The 17,974-nt window shown below is 39.8% G+C and overlaps 1 protein-coding gene across 2 annotated transcripts in view; it reads right to left on the bottom strand.

Moving 5' to 3' along the window:
- Window positions 1–17,974, bottom strand: part of TRPM3 (transient receptor potential cation channel subfamily M member 3) — a 996,165-nt gene that overhangs the window by 219,936 nt on the left and 758,255 nt on the right. For both annotated transcript variants that reach the window (XM_023544757.2, XM_064291228.1), the window contains exon 8: window positions 12,574–12,697. In XM_023544757.2, the coding sequence (XP_023400525.2) occupies window positions 12,574–12,697 (124 nt within the window). The remainder of the gene's footprint in view (window positions 1–12,573; window positions 12,698–17,974) is intronic.

Genomic DNA, 17,974 nt, shown 5'->3' with positions numbered 1-17,974 from the left:
CTCAAGCAGTCACCCTGGTTTGGAAGGACTGCTGCGAGGAGTAAATGGAACAACGCATGCAACCTGACTGCGTTGGGTTTGCAGCTGAGTAAATGTTATCTGTTGCCATTAGCATTATGGATAGCCATGCGAAAAGGTGGTATTTGAATTCGGAGGGATGAATTCTTAAAAACCAAACTTATTATGTATTCAAATTTTATGTACCTAATGCATTTATTGTATGTTTAAATCATGTTTTTAAACATTTTTAGTGGCATGGGAAGATGACGTATATTACGTGAAAACAACCAGAATGCATAATTGTATAGAAATAATTATCTCAATGATATAAAAATTATGTATGGAAAAAATGGAAGAAAATGTACCACAATGGTAATGATGGTCATTTAACTTCCTCATGTATTCTCTTACACATTTTCTACAATTAAAATACTATTTTTATAATTTGAAAAATATTCTTTTAAGGAAGCCCTAGTTGTATATCCTGACTCTGGTGCCTGGTACTATGTAGACTTGGACAAATCTCTCAGTATCTTTGAGTCTCAGGTCACCCTAAGCACTGCATACATAATAACAGCTACTCTGTCTACCATGACAGGCTATTCTGATGATACAATCTATGAGATAATAGACATAGTTGGACATTAACATTTGTAGTCAATCCAGATATGATGATCTTTTCCTTAAATCAAGTTCCATTTCTCTCTAATGGGTTTCTCTGTATTGCTCAGTGGAACCAGGATTTAAAAAAAAGTTGTAAAAAAAAAAAAATATATATATATCTCATTTACCAATTCAACATTTTTTACATGTACAGTTTAGTGACACCAATTATGAACCGTAATTCTTGGCCAATATCTTCCCTCGCCTACTACATTCCATCAATCCCCAGTTCCCTGGAGAGCAAGTATTGTGTGTTGTGGGTTTCAGGGAAGAGACTATGAAAGAGGCAACCTTTACACTAGGTCTGGAGGGTGGACAGTGATGGAGGGTTACAGAAGAAGGACATTTTGACAGAGGGAACATGTGAGCAAAGTCACAGAGGTTGGAAATTCTCAGCTTTTTAGAAACTTAGATTTGGTTACACTAGAAAATAAGGGACAAGGGTCATAGTACAAGTAACTGTGGCTGGACGATTAGACTAGCTCTATACTGTGGAGGATCTTGAATGTCTGGCTAAAGACCCAAAACTTAATTCTGACAGCCAGTATTTTATAGCATACAGCCATTCTTGTACAACCTTCACTTTTTTTTTTCTATCTAGATACTAACACTATAACAGATCCTTTTCTTCAAATTAATTCATTTAATCCCTGTAATAATCCCATGATGTAGGTACCATCATTATCTCAGTTTTACAGAGGAGAAAGCTAAAGGCATCCAGAGGTTAAATAATTTGCCCAATGCTGTGCACTGAACGTTAGATCTGGGATTGGAAGCCAAGCATATTGACTCTAAAGCTTGTATCATTGTTATTTCTATAACAGTGATATTCTGGTCATTTAACAGAGTTTCAGAACCTTCAAAAGTTAATCTATAATCCACTGTGTGTTGAGTACTAATATGGAAAAAATTTTAATTGCTTTCTCTGCATCCTCTTCCTACTATCTTGTTTAAAATGTTTGGACTTAAATTGTTATCATTATGATATTCAAATGTACTTTTAAAAAGTTTAGGTATGGTTCAGCATCTTTCTCATAGAGCATTTCAATTTTCCTCAAACATTGCTTTGAAGAGAAAACTTTTCTAAACTTGATATGTGACTTTACAACTTTCAGCCTTTTGACCTAAAAAAATTACTTCTCAGCTGTAAGAGGTTTCTTTCTTCATAACCATAGAGGCCTACCGCACTTGTGTGGCTTTTAGTGTTAAACAGGGAAGGCATTGGCTTACTCCTTTCCTACTGCCTGGGGGGTTCCATGTGTATTTCCTCTGTCCGTCTGTATTCTTGGTCCATTAAGACAAGGAAGGAGGGAAGATGGAACCTGAAACAGAGGAATGACAGGCCACCAGAGACAAAGTGTGCCTCATTGACAATTTTAACTAGGACCGGGGGAAATGCAAGGGAAAGAGCAGACATCTGTGGTTTTACTCTAATTAGTACTTGTAGAATACGCCTATGCACCAATTAGTTTCTTGTAGAATAACTGAAATGGTAGTTAACATTTACTGAGTGCTTACTAGGAACCATACACTGGCTAACAATGTTCTTTACCTATACTGAAATGCTTAACTTGCCCAACAACCCACAGTGGTGAAATATTGGGATCCTCAGAAATATCTCCTACATGGTATTGAGACTCTGACCTGCCAAGTAACACTAACTACCCCTTCCCTATGGTATTAAAAGTCTTGCAAGTTCCTATTTTTTCTAAGCAAGGAACATCTTGGGACTTTGTGATCCTTTCCCCAATATAGGATGCTTGTCTACAAAGACTGGTATCCTACTTGTTTCTGCCTAAAACCTCTTCATTTAGAAGTCATGTTTGCTTTCGTATGAATCAATGAAAGGATAGATAGAGCGTTGTCTCTCAGTTTCCCAAATATGGTAAGAGAGCTATGATTGAATGTCAGCATAGGTTCAAATATGCCCTCAGAAAAGTAATAAGTCTACCCACAAGGGAAGAGTAGTTGAGTTGGGCCTCCAAAGACTCATTCATAAGGAATAGACAACACCCCCTCTGTTGTCTTCCCCAGCTTCTACAGGTGATTTTTTAGCTCTGGGGCCCAGGACCCTCAATAAGTAGAGGATTGGAAGTCATGTGGTAACATCTAGGTACTATTTGGCCTTACAAGTAGTATGGTAGGGAATATAGGGAATGTGAAACTCTTGGACTAGTCCTAATCTTTTGGTATCTTCATATTTGCCTCATTATGGTAAAAGAAAAAAAAAAAAAAAAAAGTCTGGACCAGAAAGGAGCAGCCTCAAGTTTGGTGGATCTTAAAATAAATGGGTATTATTATCACTCTATTTTTAAACTGAAGATACTGAGACTTAGTGGAGTGGTTAAGTCACTTGAATGATGAAGCCAGAATTGGAATCCAGGTTTGTATGCTTCTAGAGCTAACGCCCTAAAACCACCACATAATACTACCCCCTACAGGTCCAGTAACTTAAATAGATGGACCTCAATCAAATCTAAGACCATAAACCAAATCCATAACTCCCTAAGGAGATGTGCCACTGTGTTAGTGGAGATTTTAAAACAATTTATAGATACTGGATATATATCATCCTCATTAATGTATATTCATCTGAATTCATTCATTTACTCATTCATCCATTGAAGATTTATTGAGTGTCTGCTATATATATGCCTGGTACTAAGCACAATTGGATGTGAGTGAGTGCAGGAAAGAGAAAAATAAATCAGACACTGATCCTGCTCTTAAGAGCTTACTTGGAAAGTTAGAGATGTACATAAATAACTTAAGGTATAAGTGGTAAGTACTCCAAGAGCATTGCAAATGAGCTAAGTGTATCCCAGGTGCGTACACATGTGTGTGCGTGCACGCACATGCATGTATGTGCATGCATTTGAGAACTGGCGATGGCTAAAGAGAGTACTCTATACTTCAACAAATTTAGGGAAGCATAGAATCAAAGAGTAACCCCAAGGAGATCAGTTTTAGTGTGAAGGGTCCGTAAAGAAGCAATGGAATTTAAGACTGGAATGATAGACAAGAACTTCAGATTTTATATTCAAAGGTTTAACATCTCTATGCTTCAGCAAGAAGTATCTGGCATGACCACATAGTAGGGGCCAGCAAACTACGGCCCACTAGACAAATTTGGCCCATAATCTGTTTTTCTACAGCCAGTAAGCTGAAAGTGGTTTTATCTTGTCAAGAAATCAAATGGCGTATTGCATTGGGCAAAACTGCTGCTAAGGACATCTTTAAAGTGTTAAAAAGGGCTAAGGTATGCCTTACCCAAGCCATGGTATTTTCAATCACCTCACATACATGCAAAAGCTGGACGATGAATAAGTAAGAGCGAAGAAGAATTGATGCCTTTGAACTGGGATGTTGGTGAAGAACACTGACTACACCATGGACTGCCAGAAGAACCAACAAGTCTGTCTTAGAGGAAGTACAGCCAGAATGGTCCTTAGAAGCAAAGACGGCTAGACTTAGTCTCACATACTTTGGGCATGTTATAAGGAGGAACCAGTCCCTGGCGAAGGACATTATGCTTGGTAAAATGGAGGGTCAATGAAAAAGAGGAAAACCCTCAACAAGATGGATTGACACAGTGGCTGCTACAATGGGGTCAAACATGGGGATGGTGCAGGAACAGGCAGTGTTTCTTTCCGTTGTACATAAAGTTGCTATGAGTTGGAACTGACTCAATGGCACCTAACAACAACAACAACAGCAACAAGTTAGTAGGGAATAGCAATAGTCTAGGCAGGGAAGAATGAGGGTATTAATGAAAGTGTGGGATTTGGAGCTTGCAGGAACTTGGAGAAAGGCAAGGTTAGATATTTGTGCATTTATGTGTTGTCTCCATGAAAATAACGGGAATCGCAATAGCGAATGGAAGAGAAATGAGCCAAGAATTGATCCTTGATAAACATTTGTTTATAGAGTGGGGAGAAAGAAGAGAAACTAGGAATGGAAAGAGAAATGGCAGCAAACAGAATCAGGTGAGTCTAAAATGATGGAATTCTCTGAAAAGTAACTTTGAAGAAAGAAGAGGTTGATAGTGTAAAATGCTACAGTGTAGTTACAAAAAAGGATGAAAACCTATTATCTTTGCTTCTTTATTCCATTAATACATTTTATGTATCCTTGGCTTTTCTTTGCATCAAGATACCCTTCCCAAATGAGAATGTGATGATATGACGTGTTAATCAGCTGCTAGGATATAACAGTGACCTATTTTTTATCCCTTAAGTTTATCTTACTAGGGTGAGTGTCTTTTATATTCCGACTAAAGGCAGTCACCAATGCCCCTCTAATTACTCTTCCCCCACCCCCAAACTACCTCTTCTCCATGTCTACTGGTTGCTTCTGGTAAGGTCTTTGGGACCTTCTTGACTGACGATGCTTAAGGAAAAAAATCAGCTTATTTTCATTCCTGTATATCCTGACTTGATGAACTGGATAAACATACTTAATAATCTATTTTTGCTTGTTTGCTTCCTGATTTTAGAGCCATAATTGCAAATAAGCACCAGCTATAGGAAGTATGGAAGTCCTGGTGGCGTAGTGGTTAAGTGCTACAGCTGCTAACCAAAAGGTTGGCAGTTTGAATCCACCAGGCGCTCCTTGGAAACTCTACGGAGCAGTTCTCCTCTGTCCTATAGGGTCGCTATGAGTCGGAATCGACTTGATGGCAACGGGTTTGGTTTTTTTTTTTTTTGGGTAGGGAAGTATGAAGGAAGCCCGTGTTATCATACCATAAAGGCTGTGAAATGCATGACAAAGGCCCCAAAGAAGTACACAAAAGATTAAATTTTAAAATTAATTTTACCACATAAATTTTGATTAGAAAATCCATTAAAAAATTTTTATATTCAGGCTATGAACTCACCCATAAATAGTCAATATGCAACATAGAGCCAAAATAAGCCAATGGTAAGAAAGGTAGGGGTAAGTAATAATAAATAATAACTTAGTTATGAAGATGCTTGAAGCAATTTGCCAAAAATCAAATAATAATAAAGTAGGAAAACTACAAAGTGCGCTAGTTTTTGACTTAATGAGAATGAAATTCAAATTTCCTTTATTCCATGTATAGAGTTGTACTAACGAGTCATTTTAGAGAAGGCAACAAATTAGTACAAGCGTTTTTTTTCTTAATCCAACATAGTTACATATGGGCTCACATTTCACCTTTATAGGAAAAGGAGTCTGGCATTTGAATATTTCATTTGTGTAAGAGAAGCAAAATGCATAAAGTCCATTTGACCCAGATGTGTGTTCAGTGGATAATTACTGAATCTCTTCTTCCTTTTTTTCTTTTGCCAGCCACCAGATCAGTTGCTTTCAAGCTCGTTATTGCATTTCGAATAACTACTATTTAATTCAAGTTGTTATAACCACCAATCCTAGCAGGTGTTACACAAACAATAAAACACGTCAGGGAGGCATGACAGCATCAGCCAACGAGTGGTTCGGGCAGAGGCTACCACGTGATTGTAAAATTACACCATGTACTTCTCTGTTGGAAGGCATAGTTAGTAACTGTGAGGTGTTACAGCTAGGACGCTTGCAGTTCCATATGATTTGAGCGCATAGAAATGGCAGCAGGTGAGAATGATTTTCCATCCAAGGAAACTATGGGAGTTTGGAAAGTCTGAACTATTTGGTGGGGGAACAGGGTGGTGAAGGGAAGTAACAGAGAGGGTGAGGTTGTTACCCAGGCTGCACTAAGACTGAAGAACCTCAAAAGCTAGGCTAACTAGTCTGGACACTAATAGTAACAAAATGAAGCTCCTGAAAATACATGAGCAAGGGAATGACAATCAGAACAGAGTCTCAATATGATTAAACTTGGAGCAGTGTGTAGGGTGGCTTGTATGAGGGAGAATGAGGAGATCCTGAGACCAGGTAGGAAACCATTTCAATGCTCCAGGTGAAGCAAAACAAGTCAGAATGAGGATGGTGGCACTGTATTCTAAGTGGAGAAAGAAAACATGAGAGACACTGACAAAAGAAAATCAGAATAACTTGGCAATGATTGGCTTGGGTGGTCTGGTGGTGCAGTGAGGAAAAGGGAAGAGCCAAAGCTGCCCAGCTTAAGGGCATGGCAGGATGGTGGCAACAAAACAGGAAGTTGGAAGGAGGAGCCTTGTGGGTGGGGGTCGGGGGTGCTTGAGGCTATCGAAGAGGTTGATTTTGTTTCTGGACATGCAGAACTTGAAGTAATGATGGGATAACCAGGCGAGACATCGAACTGTAAGTTGCCATTGTGGTTGTGGAGATTGGGGGTTGAAAGTTAGGGCCAGAAATACAGCTCTGTGAATAATTTCCAAAGAGGTTATTGGTGAAGCCAATGGGAGGCGTATGAAATCACCAAAAAGAAAACTCTATTAAAGTGAAATGCTTAAAGATTCATCAGGTGATTATCTTAATGAATGAATGGGAGAATAAAAATTTAAAAGTTATACAAGGTTAATGGCATAGAATGCATGCAAATAGACTAAGCTCACCATTTAAAAAGAATGTTTACAATATAATAATAAAAACCAAAGCAATGCGCTGCTTTCAGGAAACCCACCTCATACGTAAGGAAATGAAGATTGGAAGTAAAAAGGAGAAAGAGTAAATTCTCTACTAAACAAAAGACAGTATAGGTGTATTAACATCAGACAAGCTGAGATGCAAAGCAAAGGCATTATCAGGGACAAATAATGTCACCGAATGATTAAAAAAAAAAACCTCAAAATAAGTATAACTAGCCTAAAAGTTTATGAGCCTAGTAACGTAGTCTCAAAATATATAACGCAAAAATGGACAGAATTTCAAGGAGAAATTGACACAATCACTGTGGGAGATTTTAAATCATTTCTCTAAAAAATGATTAAAAGAAAAAAAAGACCAAGAATAACGCTACGGGGGATGTTCTATGTTTATGGATGAAAGCGATGAGAAGTGCAAGGGAAAAAGAAGAAACAGCTAGAAAAGTAGAAGAAGAGCAGAACAGCACAATGTCATTGAAGTTTTAGAAAGGCAGAAAAGAGAAATACAGGAAACCACTGGAGAGCAAGTAATTAAGAGGGATGCTGTTCAAGAAATGTATAATTTCTATGACAAGATCATAGAAGAAGTGCGAAGTGATGGGATGTGTAACCTAAGTTTAGAGAATGACCTTCAAGAAGAATAGGGGACACTACTTCCTTTGATACCAGGCAGGAAAAGAGCATGGATCAAATACAGTCATAATGGGGTCACCACTATCCAAGAAGTTGGGGAGTTGAAATTTGTGGTCCTTGATTTTTTTTCAAACTTGCGTCTTCTGTTGAGCATGAAGGGAATAAATCTATATGTTCAATGCAATTCCAATCCAAATCCCAGCAGTGTGTGTGTATTTCATGTGCTGATTTTAAACTCGATATATAAGAGAAAGGGCTAAAATAGCTGACAGACCTGGAGAAGGATAACAAGGAGGGGGGATTTGCCTTATAATGCAAAGACCTATAAAGCTACACTTACTGGTAAAATAAGGCAATGGTGCAGGAATAGACAAGAAGGGAATTCAGAAACATGTATGCATTTATGGACATCTGATATATGATAGGGCTGGCATTATATGTAAGGACGGACTGTTCAGTGGGCCAAGAGGTCATCAGTACGGATTCCTACCTCACACCATATACAACAAATCTATCCTAGTTGTGCTAAAGATACAGATGTGTGTTAGAGATTTAAAAAATTCCAGATATGTGAAAGATGAAACTATATAAATTTTAGAAAAAATATAGAAGAACTTTTCTAAAATTTCAGAGTAGGAAAGGGTTTATTAAGCAAGAAGCGAAGAGTATAAATCATATAGCAAAAGTTGATAGATTTAACTACATTAGAGATTTTCTGTTTATCAAGGACACCATAAATATTGTGAAGAAACAAACCCCAAACTGGAAGAAGGCATGTGCAACACACAATCTGACAATTATATAAAAAGAGGAACTGCCAAACTGTTTGCCAAGTGGCTGCTACATTTTACAGTCACATCAGCAATAGATGATGATTCTAATTTTTCCATATTCTCACCAACACTTGTGATTTTTCAATTTCTGATGATAGCCATCCTAGTGGAAACCCTGGGTCATAGTGGTTAAGAGCTACAGCTGCTATCAAAAAGGCTGGCAGTTCAAATCCACTAGGCACTCCTTGGAAACTGTGAGGCAGTTCTACTCTATCCTATAGGGTCGCTATGAGTAAGAATCAACTCGACAGCAGTGGGTTTGGTTTTTTGGTTAGTGGGGTGAGTAGTCCTTGGGTGGTGCAAATGGTTAACACATTTGGCTGCTGACTGAAAGGTTGGAGGTTCGAGTCCACCCAGCATCACCTCAGAAGAAGGCTGCGTGATCTACTTGGAAAAATCAGCCATCGAAAACCCTATAGTGCACACTTCTACTCTGACATGCATAGGGTCGCGATAAGTCAGAGTCAACCCTATGGCAACTGGTTTGGTTTTTGGTTAGTGAGGGTGCAGAGGTCATTGTGGTTTTGATTTTCTAGACAGTTTTTAAAATCTCTTTAATTTTTATATTTTACTCAATAGCAATAATGAAACTTAGCTTAGTTTGATTTCTAGGGGTGCATATCTCTCTGTAGAAGATGACAGGTTTTGAGATGTAGTTTTCTCCCAAGGTGGAAGTAAGCAGAGGAGAAGTGAACATTTTCATGAACTTCTATGGCATGAGTAGAAATATAGCCGAATCTCTGTGATGAGGTCATGAGAGGCTGCTCCCACCCCCTCTCCCACTAGGAGACCACAATGGGCCCATCAAGGCATATTCTCCATGAGGCTACAGGCCTGGAGGCCCAGGTTTCAAGGCTACGTCTGCATCCATAGTATCGATCTTTATTATCTAAGCTAATACAAAATGCTGGAATGAGAAAGATGTCAGAACGGCTCTAGAACCAAATCCCTTCTCTGAACTCAGCCATGATTAGATACCAAAAAAAAAAAAAAACCAAACCCAGGGCTGTCGAGTCGATTCCGACTCATAGCAACCCTATAGGACAGAGTAGAAGTGCCCCATAGAGTTTCCATGGAGCGCCTGGCGGATTTGAACTGCCGACCCTTTGGTTAGCAGCTGTAGCATTTAACCACGATGCCACCAGGGTTTCTGTGGTTAGATTGACCTCAGAATATTATATCCCATTTGGCTTGTAAAGATAATAAAAAGAATGTGAGGGGAACTCCACCATATAATGCTTCCTGGCTTTTTGTGCTAAACTCTGCAGCATGGGGAAGGGAAGACGCTTAGGCTCTGTAGCAAAGCAGTCCCAGCTGGGCTCTCCCTGGCTGTGTGAGCACCTCCTCACCTTGCTGAGCCTCAGTTCCCTCCCTGACCCCTGTAAAAGGAAGAAAAATACCTGCCTCCATGTCTATCTTGTTTATAAAGCATCTGTCCCAGCATATAAACCCTCCCTCAAAATTAGAAATTATTTTAATTACAACTATGATTTTAAAAATCCCTCATTTACTTCTGCCCTGTGATTTGGAGATAAACACAATATATTGCTTGCTAAGAACACAATTCCCTCAGCCTAGAGCCAGGAATACCTCACACTTCTTGCAATAAATATCTCCCATTAAAATGCAACGGACCTTTTCAGCAGGGACCATGATGAAGGGAGATGACAATTATTAGGCAGATTACCAGGTAGAATCTGGAGGAATCATCCCATGAAATACCTGGAGAGGTACATTCAGCCTCATTTGGTTTTATGACTTTGAACTAGCCCCTAGAATTTTAATCCTAACTGCCTTTCTAGGAAATGTGTGAGACTGTTGAGACGTTTCCTTGTAGTGAGTTTTGACAATTAGCACTGACCTTAGCACCAGAAAACGATTAGTGCTTAGTCAGAGGAAAAGCCATGTTGTGGTGTGCCCAAGCTCAGGATTTCAGGTACCTCCCTGGGTAGAGGAAGCCTGTGAACTGCAATGCTGGGACTTAACCAGACCTGAGATGGGAGAACATCGGTGCCTCTTTCAGAGTGGATAGAGGCTCTCCTGGGACCACAGCGATTTTGACTCTGTGTCCCATCCGCCCATTGGAACAGTCAGACTGTGCATTGGGGTCCACAGGTACTCAAGGATTAGAGGTGATATCTCCATTGTTCTCATCTCCACTCCCCTCATCCGAAACCTGGGAGCTGCTGAAAGGCTTCTCACAAAGGCATTTTGGAATGCTTTCTGGAGATGGGTCTTGTCCACTATTATGGATAGAATTGTGTCCTCCAAAAAAGATACGTTAAAGTCCTAACCCCTGGTACTTGTGAATATGACTTGTTTGGAAATACAGACTTTGAAGATGTTATCAGTTATATTGGGGAGCAGGGTGGGTCCTAATCGCATTCGGGTGATGTCTTACAAAAGAGCAAAAACAGACATGGAGAGTTACAAGAAGGATGGACATGTGACAAGGGAGGCAGATGTAAGCCAAGGGACTCTAGGAATTGCCAGGAGCCACCATAGGCTAGGAAAGAGTCATGAGCAGTTTCTCTCTCAGAGCCCTCAGAAGGCATCAATACGGTACTTCCAGCCTCCAGATCTGAGAGAAAATAAATTTCTGTTCTTTAAAGCCGTCTACTTTGTCGTATTTTGTGACAGCAGCCCTAGGAAACTAAGACAACTACTCCCACTCCAATCAGTTTTTTTCTAAATAGCTGGCTTCAAACTGAGAAGTCCCTCCTTTCCTCCTCCCTTCCCTCCGCCCTGCAGTCTCAGGGAGCGCCTGTGTGTGCCAGGCACTGCCCTGGACACCGGAACACAGTTGTGAGCAAGATGTTTCCAGTCCACGTGCTTGAGGAGCTTATTGTCTAGTTGGGGAGGCTGGTTGAAAGGCAGCTCGCTCCCCTCTACCCATCTGTCTGCCTGTGGTTGAGCCTGTGAGGGTCCAGCCTGTGCTCCCCTGAAGAGGAGCGCTCCCTGATGTTTCCAGAGAAAATCATTCCAGGATGCTCCGTCCAATTCGAGATTGCCCAAAACCTACGTGGCAGGCTTAAAGTGCTCCTGTGCCCCACTGTCAGCATCTACTCTGACCTCAGGCCTTGAGAACAGTCTGTGTTTACACTTGCCTCACAGGCATCTGCCCAGAATGGGTGATTCACTACCTTTACTTCAATGAGACAATTTCTGAATAAAAACACTTCCCGTAGAAATCAAATTCTACAAGTTCCCGCATCTGTAAGAAAAAGATAATAGCTGTACCTCTCTCACTGGGATGGTTGCAAAGATCACGTGTTAGTACACTTGCTTGGTTCACACCAAGTGCTCAAATGTTCACTGACGTTACTAGTATTCACCCTAAAAGAGCGTCTCTGGTGATTACATCACATCTGTAAGATACTTTGCCCAGATGTAAGCAACACTGGAAACAGTGATGAAGATACTGGAGGATGCTTCAGAAGCTACAGAAGTTTCTGGCATTCCTTGGGTAATTTTCTTCATTTCTCACCTGTGTGGATTAGCGTATTAGCCTGGGCCCTGCATCACTGAAGATAATTGACACAAAGCCCATCGGTGATTCACTACTCACAAGCAAAGTGAAGCCCCAAATCTAAGAGAGGATCAACTGAAGCGTTTTCCAGGAGGAAACCTATTTCGTCTTGTCAACTCATTTGGGTGGGCCATCAGAGCATTTGGATGAGCTCCAAAAGGAAATGATGCTCAAATCCTGCGGCACACACTTCATTAAACCCAGGGTAGAAGAAGAAGTGTCTTTGCTATTTGAGGGAGGAAACTGCAGGAGCTAGTGGAGACTGAGGACGGTTGTAAGCTTTGCCAGAAAGAAAAAGCAGTTGATAACGTGATTCAAGAAAATGGTGAAGCAGGCAGACGGAGTGTACAGAGTGCCCTGCCACCTGCGGGGGGCACTGTCTACATACCAATTCCTTCTTCTTCATGCACTCCATGAGGATGATGAAGAGGTGCTGAGCCTGGGTCCGGGTGTAGGTGAAAGTCTTCTGTATGGTCACCAATAGCTGGTCCCTCAAAGATTCATTTATGAGTCTGCAAGTTAAAAACAAGGTCAAAAGCAGGTCAACCCAGAGCTATTATAGAACAGAAGAAAGTATTGTGAGGATTCTCGTTGAGCAGGGGTTACTTCTTCTTGTATTTTTTCTCACAATAGTTGTTTTGACTGTGATAATTAGAAAAAGATGCATTATAAAATAAATCCATTTTAATATCTTAGAATCTAATGAAGTAAGGGGTTTGGTTTAGCACTTATTCATCATTTTTTCTTTTATATGATATATGTCTGATATCTTTTTTCCCCAAGTTATATTAAAAATGTGCCTCCTATCAACTGTTCGTATCTTAGTAAAAATTTATTATAATACTTATCTGAAAGAGATTTAGATTTCAACTTAATCTCTAATTGCAGAAAAAAGTTTTATCCTGTTAATGGATTTCTAAGCATCAATGAGCATAAATTGGAGTTAAGTTTTCTCTAAAATCAACCCACATAAGTGACTTCATCTATGATTCAGGTCATCTTCACTGTATTACATCAAACAAAAGCCTGACCCACAAGGACATACCATACTGGTTCCTTTATTAAAAAAAAAAAATATATATATATATATATATATATAGTGTTTATACTACAGAGGAATGAATGAGAACCAGGAAGATATGTCATATCCAATCGATGTTCAATTATCTCTTGAATTTAGATCAATCACAGCTCATTGCTAACTCCTCTCCCACCAACTTTGTTGTGCTGTCTTTACCTGCTGTCAAATGGCAGAAAGGAAAACTTACTTTGTAATTAACAGGTACTTTTCAAAATTTAGAAGGTAAAGCTGCTCTCAAGTATCAGCTGCAACAGTGTCATAATTTGCCTAACAGTTTATAGTTTACAAATTGCTTTCATAATCACAGTACTAACAACCCCTAGATAAAATAGTAAAATACAGTAATTATCTCATTTGGTGCTTACAGGAGCCTTCTGGTAAGAGATCTGCCCAATTTCACAGGCAGGACATTCTGGCTAGAAAGAGCCAGATGACTTGGCTTAAGGTCACATAGCAAATAAGTGGCAGAGCCAGAACCAGGACCTAGTTCTCCTGACTCCATGCTCTTTCCACTGCATCACGCTGCCTCTTATTATACCAAGTACATAATGCCACTGCCTCTTTCAGAGCTGCGGATGCTCGGGCAGGAAGTTGTAAAATTTTCTTTAACATGAAAGCAAGAGAAATTTGTTGCTTAGAAGTGATGCAGGGCCCAGGCTAATACGCTAATCCACACAGGTGAGAAATGAAGGTGGACATGGACACACAGAGGGAAGACGATCACATGAAGGTGGAGGTAGAGATTGGAGTTATGCTACCACAAGCCAAGGAATGCCAAGCATTGCCAGCAACCACTAGAAGTTAGAAAGAGGGAAGAGAAAATTCTTCCTTAGAGGCTTTAGAGAGAGCATGGACCTGCTGATACCTTGACTTTGGACTTCTAGCTTCCAGAACTGTGAGAGAATAAATTTCTGTTGTTTTAAGTTGTACATTTTGTGGTAATTTGTTACGGTGGCCTGGGAAATAATACAGTCAATATGGCTGGAGCCCAGAGAGCGAAAGAAACAGTGGAACAAAATGGGGCCATGGAGGGGATGAGCAGGGACAAGATCACACAGGACTTTGGAGTTCATGCTAGAGATTTTGGGGTTTACCCCACAAGTAATGAGAGACCATTAAAGGTTTAAGCAGGAGTGTGACATGACATTTGTGTTGTCAATTAATTTTCCTGAGGAGTCAAGATGTGAGCACTCATACTTGGGCCTATTTCTACTTGATAGGTAACTCACATGGATGGATCTAGACAGTTCTGCAGTATCAAACACACATAAATGTTATACACGATTAACCACAGAGGGGACTCTCCTGATTAGCAAATTGATCCAATCATTCATCTGGAGATGTTTAATTTTGATAACAACTCAAAATTTGTTTTCCACTACCAACCATCTGTAATGAAACCCCAATTCCCTGAGGTCATTAACCGTTTGAGAGATCTATGTCACTGGTATCCAGTCTGTCACCTTTAAAAACTAAGGAATGATGTGTGGCTTAGCTGACCATGGGCTTCAGTAGTTAGGAGACTTTTTAACCCAGTTTCACAACTGACTTAAGTTGTGACTTTGGCTAAAGTATTGAGCAACAAAAATCAAGGAATGCTAAAAGTACAAGGATTCTCTAGGTTAGTGTTTTCCAGAGTGTGAAAGGTCCATCTCTGAAGGAGCAGAGGTGATTTTATGTAGAACAAAGGTAATTTGGTCCATCCAAGGCATTAAATTGCACTCATTAAATGTTGTTGCTAGTTGCCATTGAGTTGGTGCTGATTCATGCCAACCCCATGCACAACAGAGCAAAGTGTTGCCTGGTCTTGTGCCATCTTCTTGATCATTGGTATGCTTAAGTCCATTGTTGTGGCCACTGCATTTTGAGTGTCTTCCAACCTAGGGGGCCCATCTTTTGGCACTATATTGTACAATATCCTGTTGTGATCCATAGGATTTTCATTAGCTCATTTTTGGAAGTAGACTGCTAGGCCTTTCTTCCCAGCCTGTCTTAGTCTGGAAGCTCTGCTGAAAGCTGTCCACAGCGGGTGACTCTGTTGGTCTTTGAAATACCAGCAGCATAGCTTCCAACATCATAGCAAACACAAGCCATCAGTGTACAATAAACTGCCTGACAGATGGTGGCATTACACATTAAATAACTCTTATTATTTTTCTACACTTCTGATTGCATGAAGAGGCAATTCTCATTCTTGGTGCTACTTTGCTTTTAATAGCTCCCTAGCTTTTGCTAACCTCTGCTTTTAAGAAAGAAATAAGAGATGTTAGGCCCCACGCCCTTGGCAGGAAAAGTTTAATTACATTGCTTTAAATAAGATGCCACTTAACATTTGACGTCTCCCTACCACGTCATGGTTTACAACACACATTGGACTACAGGGATAATTTCATTTAATCTTTGTAGCAGTCTTTGAAGCAAGCAGATATTAATTCCTTTTTTGCGGAAGAGGAAACTGTGGCCCAGAGGGGTTGAATGATTTGTGCCAAGTCTCACTGCTGGATGATGTCAATACTTGAGTGTATTGACTTCGGCCTTTTTTTCATGGTGCTGCTTTTCCTGCTTTTATTCTATGTGTTTCCATTTTCACAGTTTTCTGCATTGAAGGTAGAAATTTAAGTGCATTTATTGTGGAAAATGCTTTTCCTTTTTGTGATACCTAGAGAATGTGAAGGAAATCAGACGAGTTTGGAGAAGATAAGGAGAAACTGGTAGATGAGGACGGAAGCAAAGTGAATTTAGTAGTTTGAAGATTATATTTGTTTCTCATATTTTCAGAAGTATTTGCTATACTGAACTAGATGTTTTCTATTCAGCGCAAATGCTTAAACTCTGTTTTCTCCAAGGACCTTTTGTTATTTTGTGACCATATTCCTTAAGAGATAAGAAAGCCCACTTCCTTGAAATTACTGGTTTCCTAATCCTTGCCATTTTTTTTCTGCACAACAGTAGAATGATTTAAAAATTTTGACTGTGATATTTAAGAACTGGCAAATTTAGAAATAAGCTCATTTTAGATTTTCTTTTTATAGCCCTAGAATAGTGATTGAAGATTTCTTGACATCAAAACGTGGTCACTGTACTATGTGAATTTCTAGTCCTAGAAATGGGTCCTTGGCAAAGTGGCTATTTATGGAAACTGTGAATTTGTGGCTCCATATGTATCAGTGCTATTTTTGGTACACCTCAAATTAGAGGGTTTTGTGACTTAGGAAGTGTATTCACTGAAATGAGAAAAATCTCTATACTATGGTATTTGTGTTTCAATTTAAATGTACTTAAGATGTGGGGCTTTGAGATGAGTCACAGTGTTGTTTAAAATAGGTCAATGCCTACCTGATGCTCAGGGTAACCAACAAAACTTCCCACGGCTTGCTATTTTAGTATTCTGTTCAAATGTGGCAGTATAAGCCATGTGTACCTTTCTCAGGATGAATTTAATTACCTGCAATATCAGAGTTCCCAGATAGAAAAATTAGAAAATACAGTTAGAACTCAATGCAACTTTAAAAGATACACTTAAGTTAATGGCTTTTGAGCATATGAGGGGCCCTTCTCCTGTCCCCAAACCCTTTCTATCCCAACACTCTCTATTAGCTTCTTCAGATACAATATGAGAAGATGTTACTACATAAATAAAAAAAAGATCGTTAATAATACCACAGTTTGGTATTTTCAGGACACCGTTTTCTAAGGAATCTCTAATGCTGTAAAGATAAATAAAATTTTATCATTTGCTTGTTGCCAAACCAAATGACTAAATGTAATACTAAGGGCACAGAAATGTGCCTTGCCTGAGGTCATAGAGAAAGGGTATTTTTCTTTTCTTTTTTTAGGAAATTTACCACTTCCTCCCAAAGGCCATGAATTCTGGGACCAAAAATAACAGCATGATTCTTTCCAGAGAGGCAAGACAGCATAGTGAATAAAAAGCTTGGCTGCCAGGTCTAGGCTGTCTGGATTTAAGCTTCACAGTTGTCGCTTCCTGGCTGTGATCTTGTGCAAATCATTTAGCCTTTCCATGTCTTAGTTTTCTCATCTGTAATATGGGAATAATAATAACACCACTTAAACTCGTGAATATTAAATGCGTTAATCTTTATATGGTGCTTAGAAAAGTGCTTGGCATGTAGCAAGTCCTATCTAAGCCTTTGTTATTATTAAAGACAGTCCTACAGTGTCCCTTAGGAAAAAGTCAAGTGGCTGGGGCTTCTCTGTACAGTGCGGAGCCTGGGATATTCTGGGATCAACAGAGCCCTGCACACCTGGGGCAACCAATGGTAGAACGCCATTCCCAATACAGGCTGCAGAAAGAAGTTTCCCATTTCAGAGAGGTAAGAAATCACCAGTTCACTTCACATTTGGAAAACAGAGATGCTGTACCTAACAGACCTAACTACCACCAGATGCCCTGGAGTCGACTCTGAGTCATGGAGACCCCGTGTATGCCAGAGTAAAACTGTGCTCCATAGGGTTTTCAATTGCTGATTTTTTGCAAGTAGATCACCAAGCCTTTCTTCCGAGGTTCCTCTGCGTGGACTTGAGCTTCCAACCTCTCACTTAGTAGTCAAGAGCATTGACTGGGAGGCTTAATTATACCAGAGCTTAGAAAACACCTCCTTTAAACATGTACACATTTATTTCCTTATTCATTCAACAAACAATATGGCTGCCTACCATGTGCTAGGCACTATGCTAGGAATAGAGA

Source organism: Loxodonta africana, chromosome 9 (assembly GCF_030014295.1).
Source record: "Loxodonta africana isolate mLoxAfr1 chromosome 9, mLoxAfr1.hap2, whole genome shotgun sequence".
Taxonomy (NCBI): domain Eukaryota; kingdom Metazoa; phylum Chordata; class Mammalia; order Proboscidea; family Elephantidae; genus Loxodonta; species Loxodonta africana.
This window is presented reverse-complemented; position numbering and strand designations above follow the sequence as displayed.